The sequence below is a fragment of the Lithobates pipiens genome, unplaced genomic scaffold, assembly GCF_037356315.1.
Source record: "Lithobates pipiens isolate NorthernLeopardFrog02 unplaced genomic scaffold, aLitPip1_a1.2 Scaffold_10, whole genome shotgun sequence".
Taxonomy (NCBI): domain Eukaryota; kingdom Metazoa; phylum Chordata; class Amphibia; order Anura; family Ranidae; genus Lithobates; species Lithobates pipiens.
Window position 1 is genome coordinate 177,152,133 of NW_027507686.1, and position 19,114 is coordinate 177,171,246.

A 19,114-nucleotide genomic window follows, 5' to 3' on the forward strand; every position below is an offset into this window, starting at 1 on the left:
GGGGAATTAAAATGGTGTCGCCAATAGCCGCTGATTTAGCAATGCGATTTGACATGTCGAATCACATGCCAAAGTGGCCCAATGTGAAGGTGGGCTGAAAGCACATCAGTGGGAAATAGCTTGTAAGGATAAATGATTAATATTTGATTGATAATGTTGGGTTTGCCTTAATCAGTAAGGGAGAAAAAAAACTGTTTTTTTTAACAGGTGTTAGTAGCATATACAGCAGTAAGACAAAGCTTATCTTGAATGATAATTCCTTATAACATCTTGTCTTTCAAGAAAATGTTTACTTTGCCAATGTGGACAAACTGTGGCCAAATTTGAACAATTAAACTCACTAGTGCAGAATCGGTCAACAAAAACTTTTTCTAGTTTATACCTAGAGACCTGGATATTGCTCCATTGGGTTCACTGAAAGGCAAGCAGTCAATCAAAGTCCATATGTCAAAGGCTCCTCTGTTGTTCCTGTGACAGTCACATGTCTCTGCTCTCAGCATATAGTCAGTGGCCATTGGAGATATGGAGATGAGTGCTTAGCCGTTTATTTTTGACAGGTCTTAATTCTAACTTTGCATCAGTTGTTTAGGCTGAATTATTTGGGGGAAAGAAACAGTGGGGTTATTTACTAAAACTAAAAAGTGCAAAATCTGGTGCAACTCTGGATGGAAACTAATCAACATCCAGGATTTATTGCCAAAGCTGAAATTGGAAGCTGTTTGGCTACCATTCAAAGCTGCATGAATTCTGAGTACACCAGTTTTAGTAGATCTACCCCGATGAGGAGTCTAAAATAGTTGATGGAGTGGATTAAAAAAGTAGCTGTGTGTTTACATGTTTAGGAATAAAAAGATTCACTTTATAAAAGTGGGGATATTGTTAATAAATATTCTGTCCCAAGTGGAGAGGCTTCTACAACCCAACCTGCAAGAGGGCCACCATATTTCCTCTAACTATTAACCTGTACGAGATTAATATTGCACCTTCCAATCCATTCCAGAAGGGATACTTTATTGTCCCTATTCAGAGAATTAATCCAAGCCTCGCCCTCAGAGTTCATCACGTTGTCTATCATTAGAGAATGATCTGCTCTTTCCATGGGATCAGAGGCTGAACTGAGCTATTTTCCATGCTATGGTCAGGAAAAGAGGACAAAAACCACAGTCTCCTCTGGGGGTCATAATCAGTGGTTAGGAAGCTTGCCCCTAGTCGCCTCCTAAAGCCTCTGCCCCAGTTTGATCTGTCTCAAAAAACATTAATGTTAGCCAAATGTGATTATATTTGGTCTTAATTAAGCCCAGATAAATGAGCAAAAATGAGAGGTGGAATGGGACTTTATATGAAGCATGCATGCAGGGAGATAACACAACCAGAATGAGTCTGGCAGGTACCTAATATAATAGAACTATGAACGTTGCATGAAAGCATTGCATAGCAACAATTGGCAATCAATAGTATATTCGTATATAAAATGTGGTAATTGATAACAACAATAATAACATGATAATATTTGAGCATAATTAGTTCATACTGTAAATATTATATAGAACCAAATTCATTGGAGTGTGTCTCCATAGTATATAACCATAACCCTGATTGATTGGTACAATCCAGTTGACATATGAGGTAGTTAAAAGTAGTAATGCAATATATAAGCGAGGGGGCATCTATTGGCTGGACGTGTTTCCTGGCGACTGCCACTCTTCAGGAGAAGGTATGAGGTAGATGTCTATAAATATTGAAACATATATTTTAATTGTAAAGGCAAGGCTGCAACCTGAAAATTATGTTTTTCTACTTCGAAACGCAGATATTTCTGGTGAGCGGGGAAAAGAGGTAGATGTGGTATGCATCCTTGATGTCGATTGATGCCGGAAGCTCTCCCCCTTGTAGGATGGAGACTACTGATCAAATTGATTCCATGCAAAAACAGAAAATTTTCAGGAACTGGTTTAGATCTTTGAGATCTAGAATGGGTCTGACATCCCTATTTGGTTTTGGTACCGTGAAAAGGTTTGAATAAAACCCTGACCCCTGGTCTTTCACAGGGACCACCACGATCACCTTATGTGACAAAAGTAGGAGATAGACAGATTGGGGTAGAGCATTCCAGAGGAAGGAAGAAGCTCAGAAGAAGTCCTGGAGGCGAGCATGGGATGAGGTGACAATGGAGCTAGAGAGCAGGAGGTCCTTTGAGGAGTGAAGAGGACAATTTTGTTGGTATTTTGAGACCAACCAATGACGAGACCAATGAGGAGAGAAAGCCAAGAGAGCCTCTGCTCCTCTCATGCCTATCTCTGAATTGAAATCATATTTAGGGGGTCCGTGGGGAGGGGGCGGAGGAGCTGCAAGGTTGTTTTTTGTTACCTTAAGGTAGAAAAAACTTTCTGCCTTTAGAACCACTTTATTTACAGACGCCTATGCATAAGTTGTTGGTGCGTTAGTTTAACAAATGGTTTAATAGTATTGTTATATAATAAGTAACCTGTTTCAGGTCCTGTTATGTCTGTAAACAAAAAGGAAAAACAGTGGTAAAACAAAAAATATCTCCAGTAGGTAAATGTTTTACTGGAACGCCTAGCATTTTCTTCTGCTTCAAAAATCTCAAAAATGCAATCCAGAAGGTTTTTTTTTTTTTCTGCCTCTAAACATGAATCTTAAAATATGCCTCTGAACGTCCTAATGTACATGGACACATAAGATAACATTGAGCTCAGTGACGACTGGTACTCCAGTTTTTTAAGGGAGGGGGTGCAGCAAACAACCCCCCCCCGCATGACAGGTCGGCACTTACCCTATCCAGGTTGCCGGCTGCTTCAGCTGCTTCCCCGGCTTTGGTGTCTTCCCCTGCTTCTCCTCCCGGCTTATTTGGTCTTAAGACCTGCTTCCTGATTGGCCATGAGGAGAAGCAGGAAGACAATAATTTATGTTAATTCTCTAATGTCACAAGTGGGTGGGTTTGGGTCGCAGTGCTTTGTGCCCCGAGCCCAACCTTTTTGAAGCCAATTAGAGCTTAAAAAGAAAAGCTTGTGAAAATCCATGCGTCTGGTGCCCCGCATGGATATTAAGGGCTGGCACATAGAGATTAGGAAGGGGGGCAGCCAGTCCATAAGGGGTTCAGGGGCCCACCTGCCCCCTTCCTAATCTCTATGCGCCGGCCCGTAAAAACCATGCGGGGCGTCGGGCGCATGAAAGAGATGCTTCTGAGCTTAAAATATGCCTCTGAATCTCCTAATGTTCATGGACACATAAGATACCATTGAGCTGATTCTACAGGCAAAGCCCAAAAGCCCAGTGTACATGGACCCTAAAAAGTCCTACGTGCTGCATCTTTGGTGCAACTTTTTAAAAGCGCAACAGAAAGGCATCTTTCATTGTAAAAAAACTGATGGTCTACAAGATTAACACACCCACACTTGAAGTCCCACCGCTGTGCCAGGAATAATAAAATGAAATGAAGAAATCTGCCACTATAAATTAAACAAATATAAACTGTATTTACCCTGTACTTTAAAGTAAATAGTGGCACTATGCCTAAACAATATACACCCAGTGACAAGTGTTGGTCACTATAACAATAGTGAATACAATAACAGTCCATGATTAAACAGTCCATAAATAGGTCATGATGGCTCAATAAAGGTTAAATAGGAATGGTGGTCCTCCAAATCTTCCACCCCACTGCATGCATTGAGTGATTCCACTCCCCTTTAGAAATGCACTCACCAAACCGAGGTGCCTTGAACTCTCATGCTCGGCAAATAAGCATCAACCCTCACAGGGTTAAATCATCTAAAGATATCCAATCGAGTATAAGATGTCATATCCTCTCCACATAAAATAAAATAAAGTGCGGATATGGCAGTAATGTTATGATAAATTTATTCAATAAAAAGTAAACCTCCAACCATAGTACTCACATGAAATCAATCAAATAAAAGCATGTAATATCCACTTGCCACAGCAAGAACTGGCATATTGTGGTCAGAGCAGACCCGACGTGTGTATCCTGTATCTCACCCATACAAGATCAACCTTGGGGCGTCACTTCTGGTATAGTGTCAAACGTCACAACTAGTTGCCTCACAGCCATGCTCCGATGCATTTCGTCATCACAAATTAATCATGGCTACTCAGGATTGGATATCATTACGTGATATCGTGCAAGGCACCTTTGTTTGGTCAGGACATTTCTGAAAGGGAGTGGAGTCACTAAATGCACGTGGTGTGGTGGAAGATTTGGAGGACCACAATTCCTATTTAACCTTAATTGAGCCATTATGGCCCATTTATGGACCGTTTAATCATGGACTATTATTTTATTCACTATTGTTATAGTGACCAACACTTGTCAGTGGGTGTATATTGTTTAGGCATAGCGCCACTATTTACTTTAAAGTACAGGGTAAAAACTGTTTAACTTTTAATGTAAGTCAATGGAAACCCATCAAAAGCACTCTAAAAAGCACATAAGTGTGAAAGGGTCCTAAGCTGCAATTAAGCGCATTAAAAGTGCATCAGTATGAAAGGGCTTGTAAGCATAAATTATTGATAATATTGGGTTTGCCTTAATCAATCAGTAAGAAAGCAAAAATCTGTGTTTTTTTTGTTTTTTTTACAGGTGTTGGTATCAATTACAGAGGTAAGACAAAGCTTATCTTGAATGGTAACTCTTTATAATATGTTATCTTTAAAGAAAATGTTTACTTTGCCAAACTGTGGCCCAATATTAACAATTAATCTCTCTAGTGCATTAGCAGTGAACAAAAACTTTTTCTAGTTTATACCCAGAGACTTGGTTATTGACCTATTAGGTTCACTGAAAGCCAGGCAGTCAATTAAAGTCCATACTGTATGTGAAAGGCTCCTCTGCTGTTCCTGTGACAGTCACATATCACTGCTCTCAGCATATAGTCAGTGGCCATGGGAGATATGGAGATGAGAGCTTAGCTGTTGATTTTTGAGAGGTCTTAATTCTAATGCTGCGTACACACGACCAGACTTTTCGATGGACTTGGTCCTACGGACAATCCAATGAAGTTTGCAGCTGAGGTCCACCAGACTTTCAAACAAACGGATTTGGCTACACACGATCACTCCAAAAGTCTGACGGATTCGAACGTGCTGACGTAGAATAAGGAAGTGCATAGCCAGTAGCCAAGAGCTGCCCTAGCGTCGGTTTTAGCCCGTCGGACTAGCACACAGACGACCGGATTTTTCAACTGGACTCGAGTCCGTCGGAAAGATTTGAAGCAAATTTTATTTCTAGGTCCGCCGGACTTTTGGGAAGAAAAAGTCCTCTGGAGCCCACACACGATCGAATTGTCAGATGGATTCCAGTCCGCCGGACCAAGTCCATCGAAAAAAATGGTCGTGTGTACGCGGCATTACTTTTCATCAGCTGTTTAGGCTGAATCATTTGGGGAAAGAAACAGTGGGATTATTTACTAAAACTAGAGAGTGTAAAATCGGGTGAAACTGCATAGAAACCAATCAACATCCAGGTTTTATTGCAAAAGCTTAATTGAAAAAGCTGAAATTGGAAGCTGTTTGGCTACTATGCACAGCTGCATGGATTCTGAGTGCACCGGTTTTAGTAAATCTACCCCAGTGAGCCCAAAATAGTTGATGTAGTGGATCATAAAAAGTATCTTGTGGGGGCGTGACCGGAAGTGGAGACGGACGGATGTGCCTTGGCTGAGCTCCGCAGAGACCTCTCAGCATCTATAGCCATCCGTGCCCGCCGGGCGTTTTTTCGCCCTTCCAGGCTATCCATCCATCCTAGGGACCATCCGAGCTCCGGACGGAGCTGCTATTTTCGGCCGATCCATCGCCAAAACGGACCCCGGGGCTGCGAGCGGCGAGACAGGCCGGTCTCCGCCGCCATCTTGCGGCCTACTCCGTGCCTCGAGACCTCCGGACGGCGGCTCTCGAGGCGTATCCAGAGACGGATCCCACGGCGCATCTCCCTACTGGACCCACCGGACCCCCTCGCCCGAGACAGGAGCCGGATGAGCGCCCGCCGGAGGCCCGGAGAGGATCCAGAGCTGCGCCCTCAGAGGTGAGACCCGGCGGCCATCTTGGTACACCCGAGGCCTAAAGCAGTCCTCCTGCAAACCCCTTTTGGCAGCTGCTCCACAAATTCCTGCAGGCAGAACATTGCCCCCACTCTCAGTTCAGCCTGTCCCCCACTGGATCGCTGCCCACTTGGTTCTGGTGCCTCTCTGAGTCCTGCACACACGCCCTAGGCCCCACCAGCGGCCATCTTGGTGCACCCAGTCCCTCCACCCACCCTCCTGAGGCCTACATCTCTCTCAGCCGCATCCTGGTTTATGCCTAGACTCTCCTCATACTCCAGTGATATAGTGTTACCTGGGCTCCAACACCCCCACTACCCCCTAATCTGCAACGTCCTATTCTGGGGTCACACCCCGGGTCCCTTTACTTGACAGACATGTGATCACTCTCTACGAGCCCTAGCCGCCTTTCAATGTTCCCCTACAGCTCACAGTCGCTACCTTTACATGGGGAGCTCCACGTGTAACTGAATGTATGCCTAGTCCCAACGCCTCATGGTGAAATACGGTCCGAAACACCTCCCTCAATCTCTGTCTCCTGAACTGCGGCCCTCACAGACTTTAGATCACTTCCTAAGCAGGCCGGCCTCCCCTGTTCCAACTCCGGGTTCTTCCACATACGCACAAGTGGCTTCCCAACTGTCCGTACAAGATAATCCGAACCCTTTGTCAAAGGGCCACTTTGACACGATGTCCGCCCCTGTTACAGTTGAAGTACTCGATGATAAACTGCGAGTTCTCCTGCAAGACTTGACCAGTAATGTTTCGAAGGAAATGGGCAAACTCGCCCATGAACTGCGGGGGGAGCTGGCCCAGATTGGGGAGCGGACTGACGTCCTGGAAACCAAATTTGACGATTTATTGCAATATGTACACGTCTTGGAGGAGGATAATGCCGGTTTGAAGCAGTCTGTCTCACAGCTCCAGTCCCAACAGGAGGACTTGGAGAACAGGGAACGCCGCCAAAACCTACGCATCAGAGGAGTCCCCGAGACCGTTAGTGAGGGGGAGATTAAACCTTACCTTCTCAGCCTCTTCAATGTTGTCGCCCCTAAAATCCCGGACATTGATTGGAGATTGGATAGGGCCCACAGGTCTTTAGCCCCAAAGCCCCCAGCCGGGGCCAACCCTAGAGACATCATTGTACGCTTCCACTACTACGACAGCAAAGAAGCTCTGACTGTGGCCACCCGTAACAAGTCTCGTCTGGAATTTAAAGGGGCCAAGATACAAATTTTCAGTGACCTATCCCCCATTACCTTGGCTAAACGTCGCAGCTTCCGCCCTGTAACTGCCCATCTGCAGAATCACCAGTTTCCGTATCGCTGGGGTTTCCCCTTTCGTCTTTCGGCTACTAAAGATGGGATTCAATACTCCATGAGGGATCTTCAGGAAAGTGAAGCTTTCATACGCAGTCTGGGTTTGCCACCACTGCCTGACGAAGACCCTGTCCCGCTTCCAACGACACCCAGACCCACGGCCATCCCGACACGGATTTGGACCCCAGCTCGTCAGAGATCGCAGAAATCCTTCTCTACTCCCCAGCGGAACTTGCATCCCAGACTACCTCCTTGAAGAGAACATTTAAGTGCTGTGTTTGGTTTATCTTGGCTTCGGACCCTATTTCGCCATGTTTGTGTTTTTTTTTTTTTTTTTTTTTCCCTCTTGACAGGGGGTATTCGCACCCCTATTTACGGGTTGTAACTTTTCTTTTTGTTTTTGTTGATTGGGACTAAGGTATATTGTTCACGCTGCCTATAGCTTTTTTCTGGAAGGTGGCGGGGCCCTTCTAGATGAGCAGGTACCCCTGATGTGCCTCCTTTTGTTCCGCGGCTGCGGCTGCGGACTCCTGGGTGGTTTTTACCCCCCAGGCCTTTTTGCTATTACTTATAGTTTACTTTTTTACTTTTTAGGCCTTTTTTTTGGCCTTTTTTTCATTTCTTGCCCATTTTGGCTGTTGTCTTTTTCAATCTCTAGATGCATTATTGTTGTTATTATATGTTTCTACTCGCTTTTCATTCCTAGGATACACCACGGCTCCCAGTATTTCCTTGGTTTACTCAGGTATATTTGTTTATTGTATGTTGGTTATGGGTACTTTAAGCTTCAACTACTTGGTGCACAATGGCTTTAAGGGTACTTACATACAATGTTAAAGGCTTGAACTCTATTCATAAGCGATGGTTGGCTCTGAAGGAGTTCAAGTCCTCCAACGCAGACGTGGTCCTAGTCCAGGAGACTCACTTCCGCCCAGGAGGCTCTCTTAAATTTGCTGCTAAACATTTCCCGGTTTCTTTTATGGCTTCCGATCCCTCTGGTAAAGCAGGGGTCGCGATACTGATTAAAAAAACCTGCCCGTTGCGGGTGAAGTCCTCATTCCTTGACCCTCAGGGTAGATACATTCTCCTGGACTGCGACTACTTATCCCGCTCACTTACTATAGTTAATATTTACGCCCCAAATTCGGGCCAGGTTCAGTTCCTCTCTGGGGTCTTGGATGCTCTGGGCTCCTATGCCCAGCCATTCATGATCATTGGCGGGGACTTTAATATGACCATGTCCGCTAAGAGGGACAGACAAACCCTTTTCCCAGGTAACCCCTCTTCCAAAACTGAACGTCAATCCACTGCGTTTCGCAAGCTTATTAGATCCCATCACCTGCTAGATATTTGGAGGATTAAACACCCCACACACCGCCAATTTTCTTTTTATTCCCCCCCACATAAAATGTACTCTAGATTGGATTATATTTTTGTAACGGCACCTCTACTGACGTCGGCAGTAGCCTCAGAGTTGAACCCCATGACGTGGTCGGATCATGCCTCGGTCCAGCTCGACCTTACCCTCTCCTCCTCTACACCCAGGACCTGTCATTGGAGACTTAATGACTTCCTTCTCCGGGATCCGGTCACTAAGGCTCATTTATCTCAAAGTTTAACTGACTTTTTCCGATTTAACGTGGGATCTGTGCGGAACGTATCCACCCTTTGGGAGGCGCACAAGGCCTTCTTTAGAGGAGAATGTATCTCAGCCGGCTCCCGCCTTAAGCGGGACTCGGCAGCGCAGAGACTAGATATTCTTTCTCAGTTGCAAAAAGCTGAAGCTCTGCTCCTGTCCTCCCCTTCGGTGTCTCGTCTCCGCGCAGTGACCTCCCTACGCGAACGGTTAAAATCATTAGATTTGCATAGATGCTCCAAAGCCCTACTCTGGGCAAAACAGAAATTTTATGAGTTCGCTAACAAGCCTCATAGGATGTTGGTGAATAAGCTCAAACCCCGCCCATTCCACTCCTACCCCGATCTTCTTATTCAGTCGGATGGTACACCAACCTATTGCCCCTTAACAATGTCTAAAGTTTTTGGTGCTTTTTATAAGAAACTATATAACTGCCTAACCTCCGATCCCAACCACGCTTTCTCCCAAGATAACTTTAATGACTTCTGCACCTCATTGAAACTACCAGTCTTATCCTCTTCCCAGGTGAATACCCTGAACGCTGCTGTCACGCCAGAGGAATTGGCTGCGGTAGTAAAAGCTCTCCCATCCCATAAATCCCCAGGCCCAGACGGACTTCCCTATATCTATTATAAATCTTTCCTTCCGACTCTGAGCCCTCATTTGCTAAATCTTTTTTCCTCTTTACAGAAAGGTAGAGTGCCTCATTCCCAATTCCTACATGCGCACATAACGGTTATCCCGAAGCCGGGTAAATCCCCTACCCTACCGGACAATTACAGACCCATAGCCTTACTTAACTCCGATTATAAGATCTTCACCAAAATTTTAGCTAATAGACTTTCCTCGATGATTCCCGCCCTGGTCCATAATGACCAGGTGGGATTTGTCCTGGGTAGACGTGCCGGTGATAACACTAGACGCACTATCGATCTTATAGACCTGCTCGACAAGACATCCCGCCCTGCCATTATTTTGAGTTTAGACGCACAAAAAGCCTTTGATAGGCTGGGATGGCCGTACATGTTTGCCACGCTCCAGCGTTTTGGTTTTTCTGGTTCTTTCCTATCAGCCCTGCAGGCCTTGTACTCACTTCCCACGTCTCAGGTCCAATTGGCATCTTATAGATCCCCACTCTTTACGCATAGTAACGGCACTAGACAGGGATGTCCCCTATCCCCCCTGTTGTTTATATTATGCCTTGAGCCCTTGGCCGCAGCTATAAGGGAAGACTCAGATATAAGCGGGATTTCTCTCAAACTGAAGGAATATAAGTTGTCCCTTTTTGCAGATGACATCCTCCTCACCTTGACGAAACCTCAAATTTCCCTCCCCAAACTTCATACACTCCTGGATACATTCAGTAAACTCTCGGGGTATAGGGTTAACACGACTAAAACTGAAGCGCTCCCCATCCACATACCTCCTCCACTTCTGGCTTCTTTAAAGAATGACTTCCCCTACCATTGGTGCCCGGTCTCCCTTAAATACCTTGGCATTAATTTGACCGCTACATATAATTCCTTATACGAAGCTAACTTTGTCTCTCTGATAGCGGAAACACATAGTCTGCTCAGAAGCTGGTCAACTTGCCCTCTGTCCCTCCTGGGTAGGATTAATGTATTAAAAATGGCCATACTCCCTAAATTTTTGTATCTCTTTGAAACGTTACCAATTGCTATTTCCATGTCTCAGCTTCGGAATATTCAACGGGCCTTCACTAAATTTATATGGGGAAATAAAATGCACAGAATCGCCCAGACCGTGGTCTTTGCTCCGCGGTCTCATGGGGGATTGGGAGCTCCTGATATAGTGAAGTACTTTTATGCGACTCACCTTCTGCCGGCTATCTCCTGGTCGTCCTATTTTGCTACCAGTAGATGGTCGGAACTGGAAATGAGTGTCATTGGTCCTGTTCACCCTTGCTCCATGCTGTGGTCAGATCTGCCCTCCTCTATGGCTCAGCTTAGACGCATACTCCTTGGGCCGATGTTATTTACTCTATCCATATGGAAAAAATGTTATGGGAGGTACTCTCTCTCTTCTCCATGCTCACCTATGTTAAATGTCGTTTTCAATCCAGACATACCTGATAGTCTCTCCTTGAAGAATATGTACCCCTGGTTCAGTTCGGGTATCTTCCAACTTCGCCACCTAGTAAACCCGATATCTCGTAAATTTCTATCCTTTTTAGAACTTCAGAATAAGTATGATATCCCGAGCCAACTCCTATTTTCATACCTCCAATTTAAACACTATTTTCATTCCAGATCCCCTGACCTGGCTCTGGTCAATCCTACCACCTTTGAAACTTTATGTTCCCAGGGTCCTTGCCAGAAGGGCCTCATATCCGTCATATACAGCATTCTTCACAATTCTACTGCTCCCACCGCGGAGGCTCACCTATATATGAGGAAATGGGCCACTATTTTACAGACTCCCTTAACCCTCTCTCAATGGCAAGATGTTTGGTTGTCCACCTCCAAGGTTTCTAGGTGCGTGGAGCAGAGAGAGACAGCCTACAAGGTACTGATGTTTTGGTACAAAACTCCTGAAATGCTACACAAATATGACCCCTCTATATCTAAGATGTGCTGGAGGTGCCTACGACATGAGGGCACTCATTATCACATTTTTTGGAGTTGCCCCTTAATTGTACCTTTTTGGTCTATGGTCCAATCCCTACTCCATACCGTGTTGGGGATCACCATCCCTTTAGACCCGAGGCATTACTTGCTGGGCCTGCCTGTTGCGACGCTTTCAAAAAGCGCTAAGAAGCTGACAGCATATGTCCTCCTAGCTGCCAAGAGAGTGATACCTGCTCTTTGGTTGTCCTCCTCCCCCCCAACCCACTCTCAGTTGATTTCCGCTATTGCAAACATACGTAGAATGGAACATATGACTGCTTTGGTACAAGACTCTCTACCTAAATTTTCTAAAATATGGGACAGATGGGACAACTCTACATCGAATCCTGAGGCAACACCCCGATGTATAGACATGAGCTTCCAGGAAATTGTTCCCATGGCTCACTCCCGAGATCCTACCCCTGTGTTACCTCTATAAAATACGGTACTTGGTTTAACTATGCATCTTTATATGCAAATCCGTGGTGTATCCTGTTCCTTCCCCTTTAATGTGATATTTTAAGTTACCGACATTTGATATCCCGCCTGCGGCGGTACTTGCTGTTACAGTTGCAATATTAATTTTGATTGTATGTATCGGAAGCATATATACTTTGTTCTGTGAAAGAAATCTTTTTCTCAATAAAAATACATTTATAAAAAAAAAAAAAGTATCTTGTGTTTACATGTTTGGGAATGAAAAAAATCACTTTATAGAGGTGTTAGAAAGTTTTAACTTTTTACTACAAGCATTCACATAATGAACTCTTAAGAGGAATTCCAGCATGCATGTTTTTTCCCCTCGTTATTGCCCCCCCCCCCATTTACCCCAAAAACCTCAATCTTTAAAAAATAAACACATGCAAATGTTTCAATATTTTAACAGCAGTCTTCTTGGTGGTTTAGTGTCATCATGGGAGCATCCCCTCTTTTTTCCTGGCAGCAGGGGGTGGGCATCACTTCTGGACTGAGTGGCATTTATGTGAAAATGTGTGAGTGCTGCTCAGTCCAGAAGTATGCATCCCTAGGGGACATGTAAACAGCCAGTTGGGCTCACATGTAATGGGCAGAATAAAATGACTGTTGTTCTGGCCAAAGAGGACCAGTGGCATTGGACAACAGAAGAAACTGGGGGCAGAGCTGGAATGAGGAAAGGGTAAAAAGAACTTGACAATATTTTTTTTATTATGGGGGACACAATATGTGTGTTTGAAAATAACTCCAGGCTGTCAGTATGACAACCAGAATTTGCCAATAAATGCAGCCACAGAGCTGTTGGAGAGGAGATTCGATGAGGTTTGTCATGGCATCTGTGATATGCCCCAGATCCACATTAAAAAAATGAAGATAACAATAAAAATACCTGGTGTAGTCTTTGCGGGGGCTGTACCTACCTGTGGCATATATATATATATATATATATATATATATATACAGTATCACACAAAGTGAGTACACCCCTCACATTTTTCTAAATATTTTATTGTACCTTTTCAAGTGACCACACTGAAGAAATTACACTTTGCTACAATGTAAAGTAGTGAGTGTACAGCTTATATAACAGTGTAAATTTGCTGTCCATCAAAATAACTCAACACACAGCTATTAATATTTAAACTGCTGGCAACAAAAAGTGAGTACACCCCTAAGTGAAAATTTCCAAATTGGGTCCGTAGCGTCAATATTTTGTATGTCCACTATTATTTTCCGGCACTGCCTTAACCCTCTTGGGCATGGAGTTCACCAGAGCTTCACAGGTTGCCACTGGAGTCCTCTTCCACTCCTCCATGATGATATCATGAACCTGGTGGATGTTAGAGACCTTGTGCTCCACCATTTTCAATTTGAGGATGCCCCGCAGATGCTCAGTAGGGTTTAGGTCTGGAGACCTTCTTGGCTAGTCCATCACCTTTACCCTCAGCTTCTTTAGCAAGGCAGGGGTCGTCTTGGAGTTGTGTTTGGAAACTGGGCTGCAGGGCAGTATTTCAACATGATAACGATCCTGAAGGGAGGGGGTCATGCTCTGCTTCAGTATGTCACAGTACATGTTGGCATTCATGGTTGCCTCAATGAACTGAAGCTCCCCAATCACGGCAGCAGTCATGCAGCCCCAGACCATGACACTCCCACCACCATGCTTGACTGTAGGCAAGACACACTTGTCTTGTCCTCACCTGGTTGACGTCACACATGCTTGCCTCCATCTGAACCAAATAATTTTATCTTGGTCCCATCAGACCACAGGACATGGTTCTACTAATGCATGTCCTTAGGCCGCGTACACACGGGCGGATTGTCTGCCCAACTAAGTCCGTCCGACAATCCGACAGACAGTCCGTCCAACTTTTGAATGAACGGACTTGACCACACACGACGAACAGACAGTCCGCTGAAAGCTTGCGCGATGACGTGTACAGCACGTACGACGGGACTAGAAATATGACGTCCAATACACTGCAATGCAACCTTTGGCCGTGTAAATCCTTTCTGAGCATGCGCCATACTTAGTCCGTCCAACTTGCCTACTCACGAGCGGACTGTCCGCTGAAACCAAGTTTGGACGGACAAAATTACGGAAATTCCGAAAGACTTAGTCCGCCAGACTGTCCGCTGAAAAAGTCCGCTGAAGCCCACACACGAGCGGATTGTCCGCTGAAACACGTTTCAGCGGACTAAGTTGGACGAACAATCCTCTCGTGTGTACGCGGCCTTGGTCTGCATATCTTCAGCAAACTGTTTGCAGGCTTTCTTGTGCACCATTTTTGTAAGAGGTTTCCTTCTGGGACGACAGCTCTGCAGACCAATTTGATGCAGCGTTCAGCGTATGCTCTGAGCACTGACAGGCTGACCCCCCACCCTTCAACCTCTGCAGCAATGCTGGCAGCACTCATACGTCTACTTCCTAAAGACAACCTCTTGATATGACGGTGAGCATGTGCACTCATCTTCTTTGGTTGACCATTGCGAGGCCTGTTCTGAGTGGAACCTGTCCTGTTAACCTCCCTGGCGGTACGATTATTTTGGATTTTAGGTGCTAAAAGCGGTACCATTATTTTGCATGAAAATTTGGCGTTTTATATTGCAGTCCTGTAATTCTTAGGAATAACTCTCTTAAATCTGTCCAAACCAGAGTCTAGCAGACATCCCAGGTATAATAAAGTTTGAAAAATGAAATCATAAATTATAATATAATAAATAATTATAAATAATTGTACCAAATAATAATATAACAATAATAAGAATTATTCAATAATGTAATCAAATCAAAAACACTGAAATTTGCTCAGTTGCAGAATTGTCGCTGTCATTACTTTTCAGTATCTGATGACGGATCTCCCCACAAATCGCTATCCCTCAATTCTGCGAGTGATTCCAATTTATTATCGCTGTTTTCTAGCTGGTCTAAAATCATTTTTGATGTAAAGGGACAGTTTTGGTTGCTATGGACAATCTCCAGTTTCCAGGCATAAAGAACAGTTTTTATAATATAAAACTGCATGCAGGGCACTGGACAGACCACTAGGGACGAAGGGCATGTGAAATATTTACATACAGCAATGTAATCTGTAATATTAAATTATACTGTATGTATACTGTGTGTTTTACTTTTTGAATTTGGCGCCGATCTCTGTCCCCGTGCGTCGCAACGCTCGCAGGGAGCGGAGATCGGCGATGTGATAGATTGAACGAGACACGGCTTGCTCGTACAGCGGTGAGACAATGCTGGATCCGAGGGAGAAGGTAAGTAAACTTCCTCCTGGATCCAGCGATGCAGTCCCGAGTCTGGCTCGGGGTTACCGCTTTTGGTATAAAAATTCCACCCCGAGCCAGACTCGGGAAGACCGTCAGGGGGTTTAAACCACTGCATGGTCTTAGCCACCGTGCTGCAGCACAGTTTCAGAGTCTTGACAATCTTCTTATAGCCTAGGCCATCTTTATGTAGAGCAGCAATTATTTTTTTTCAGATCCTTAGAGAATTCTTTGCCATGAGGTGCCATGTTGAACTTCCAGTGACCAGTATGAGAGAGTGAGAGCGATAACACCAAATTTAACACACCTACTCCCCATTCACACCTGAGACCTTGTAACACTAACGAGTCACATGACACCGGGGAGGGAAAATGGCAAATTGGGCCCGATTTAGACATTTTCACTTAGGGGGTGTCCTTACTTTTGTTTCCAGCAGTGTAGACATTAATGGCTGTGTGCTAAGTTATTTTGAGGGGACAGCACATTTACACTGTTATACAAGCTGTACACTCACTACTATACATTGTAGCAAATTGGCATTTCTTCAGTGTTGTCACATGAAATATGGTATAATAAAATATTTACAAAAATGTGAGGGGTGTACTTACTTTTGTGAGATACTGTGTGTGTGTGTGTGTGTGTGTGTGTGTGTGTGTGTGTATATATAAATATATATATATATATATATATATATATATATATATATATATATATATATATATATATATATATATATATATATATATATATATGTATATGTGTATATATATATATATATATATATATATATATATATATATATATATATATATACTGTATATAGATATAGATATATAGCTATAGATATATATAGATACACAGTATATATAAAAACAATTCATTCAACGTATGGACAGGTTATCATCTTTTCCCTTAGTTACTTCTTGTTAGTTGCAGCATGGAGAAACAAAGTGGTAATACATTGAGGTTGTTGGAAGAACACATAGAAGAAAACAAGTTCACAAAATCAACTATTCACATTCTGATAAAATCGTAGATATCAATATGATTCATAAGACATTCTGTAATGATAATAAACTTCAGTAGTTAACTCCAGGGTTTTGTTTTTTATGTGGTGCACTTTTTTGATGTAATTTGATGTAAGAATGTCTGTATAATATATAATCTGTTTCAGGTGCTTTTAAGTCAAAGCCAAAACCAGCACCTGGCAGTAAGTAATTTACAAGTACTATTTTTGTGCCAATTTATTTTTATACCAGTGCTGCTTTTACTAAAATATGGGTTGCTTACTGAAAGTGGAAGTAAACCCTCGCTATCAATTTCAGTCAAGGTAGCTGCCATCTTGGCCTCTGTTTAACCCCATTTGTGCCTAAGGGTAAATCAAATCTTAATGCCTAAGCACAATTTTGCAACTTTGACATGGGTTTGTAAAACTGTACATATCATCACGACTACTTTGTGCATCTAGGTGGAGTATACTGAATTTTTTTCAGGACAAATTGGGCTTTCATTTGGTGGTAAATAGTAATGTATATCTCCTGATTTATTTATATATTTTTCATTATCAATGGAAAACTGGCCTAAAATAGTAAAATAAAATAAAAAAGTCAACATTTTTTAATTTAGCTGTATATTTCTTACTATTACCATAACCTTCCACCAAAAAAACAACCCAAATTAAATTCTCCTGCCTCTGACGATCGCAGCAATACCACACATGTATATGTTAGGTTGTTGTTTGTACCCGTAGCACAGCCCAAAAACAAAGGTGCGCATTTTGCTTTTTTTTTTTACCTTACTAAAACTCACTGACACTAATACTAATTTAAAAACAGAAAAAAAGAAAAAATACTGTCCAAAAAAAAAAAATATACGAACCCTGACCATTGACCCTGACCTTGACCCCACCCAACCTTGATTCAAGTATTTTTTTTGTATTGTTTTATTTTATTATTATTATTATTATTATTATCATTTTATTTTTATTTATTTTTACACACTTTTTTTTTTTTTTTACTTTGCAAGGAGAGAGAGAGATACAATTTATCTCTCTCCTCCATTCACAGTGAGAAAACACAGGGGCGGGCTTCACAGTGACTGATTACTGGATTACTGTGATAGCCAATCAGAAGCTATCACAGCTATTAGGTGACCTGGATTTGCTAGTTCTGGATCCCAATCTTTAGTACGGGGCACAGGCCACGCCGTGAGATGCGCTCCCATCACAAAGGAAAAAATGCAGCCCCATGAAAAAAAAGCCGAGTACAGTGGAGCCGCATACTGTATTTGTGTTAGGTTGGCATGAAGGGATTAATCGTCAACTGCCATAATGCTGCACATGTGATCAGTTATGAGACCAGCCATTGGATTGTTTTTAGTTTGGTTGAAAGCACATCTAATGTGACAGTTACGTTCCCGGCATGTGCCGCAAATGTAACTGTTTTTTGAAACTGTTAAATCGATGGGTTTACTTCCACTTTAAGAATAAATGATTTAAACTAGAATGGCAAACTTGGGGTTGCTCTAATAAAACAGTTTCTTCTTAATTGACCCTGTCCTTTAAATATATAGATAAGCAAATGAATCCAAATGGACCTGGATCCAGCTCGAATCACCCCATATTTCCTGCTGACAATAATGATAAAGGTATGACAAAACTCATTGTGAATATTAAATCTTCATAAGAAGATGTTGTCCTTAAAGCAATGCTTTTCTTTGCCAATGTTTACAGAAACTGATGCCACATTTGAACAACTAAACTTAGAAAAAGCTCACTAGTAGATCAGTAGATAAAGTTTTTTTCTAGTCTATATCCAGAGATCCTTTTAATGGCTCATTGGGTTTTTGGAAGGTGTAGCCAGGCTCTCAATCACAGTCCATTTGCCAAAGATACCCCATGACATTTATATGTCACTACTTTAAGCATATGCCAGTGGCCAATGGGAGTAGTTGGATGTGGCGATGAGCGCTTAGATTGTTTTTTCACAAATCGTACATTTACTTTTTTTACTGCAAGCATTTAAATAATCAACTCATTAACAAAAATAGCGATATTTCACCAAAATAAACAGTTGGCAAGCGATATCGAAGGTTTAGCAATTACAACAAAACTCCAATATGGAGTTTTTTCCCCTTGCCTACTTCCTTGAAGCCCCCATATAAAAGAAAAAAAAACTATACATACATTTTTACAGCAGTCTTCTTGCTGATACAGTGACATCATTGGAGCATCTCCTCCTTTCCCAGCGGCAGCCATGGCAGTCTTTCCTCCTGGACTTTGCAGCACTTCTTTATGGAGAGTGCAATGGTTCTCCCCAAAAGAGAACCAATGACATTGGACAACAGTGGATTCCAAAGTGAGCTCTGGGATGTGAAGAGGGAAGTAGAACTTTTTTGTACTATAGTGGGGAGCACAAATATATATATAAAAAAGGGAGTTTTGCTTTAATAGGATAATTACAAGATGTGTGGCAGAAAATATGTCCCAGCTGTCAAAATGACAGCCAGGAATTGCCAGTAAATGTAACAAAGCTGAAAGGGAGAAGAAGCAGGACAAAACCTAGGGATACAGAGAAGCAGAGTCCAACTGTACTGTACATTGCAAGAATAAATGGAAGAAAATCTACTGTTTATACTGCTCAGTGTTATGCCCTGTAAATACGGTCAGACATTCCGACCACAAAATCCGTCAGATTTTTTCTGACA

General features: G+C 42.9%; 1 protein-coding gene across 3 annotated transcripts in view; it reads left to right on the plus strand.

Annotated features, from left to right (window-relative positions):
- The window catches only part of LOC143935931 (mucin-5AC-like), a 251,510-nt gene that overhangs the window by 30,339 nt on the left and 202,057 nt on the right, over positions 1-19,114 (plus strand). For 2 of the 3 annotated variants that reach the window (XM_077460154.1, XM_077460146.1), the window contains exons 3-5: positions 4,622-4,642; positions 16,584-16,619; positions 17,981-18,055. In XM_077460154.1, coding sequence (XP_077316280.1) covers positions 4,622-4,642; positions 16,584-16,619; positions 17,981-18,055 — 132 coding nt within the window. Of the gene's footprint in view, positions 1-2,540; positions 2,557-4,621; positions 4,643-16,583; positions 16,620-17,980; positions 18,056-19,114 lie in introns of those variants that run through there. The other variant, XM_077460163.1, reaches the window with a different exon arrangement.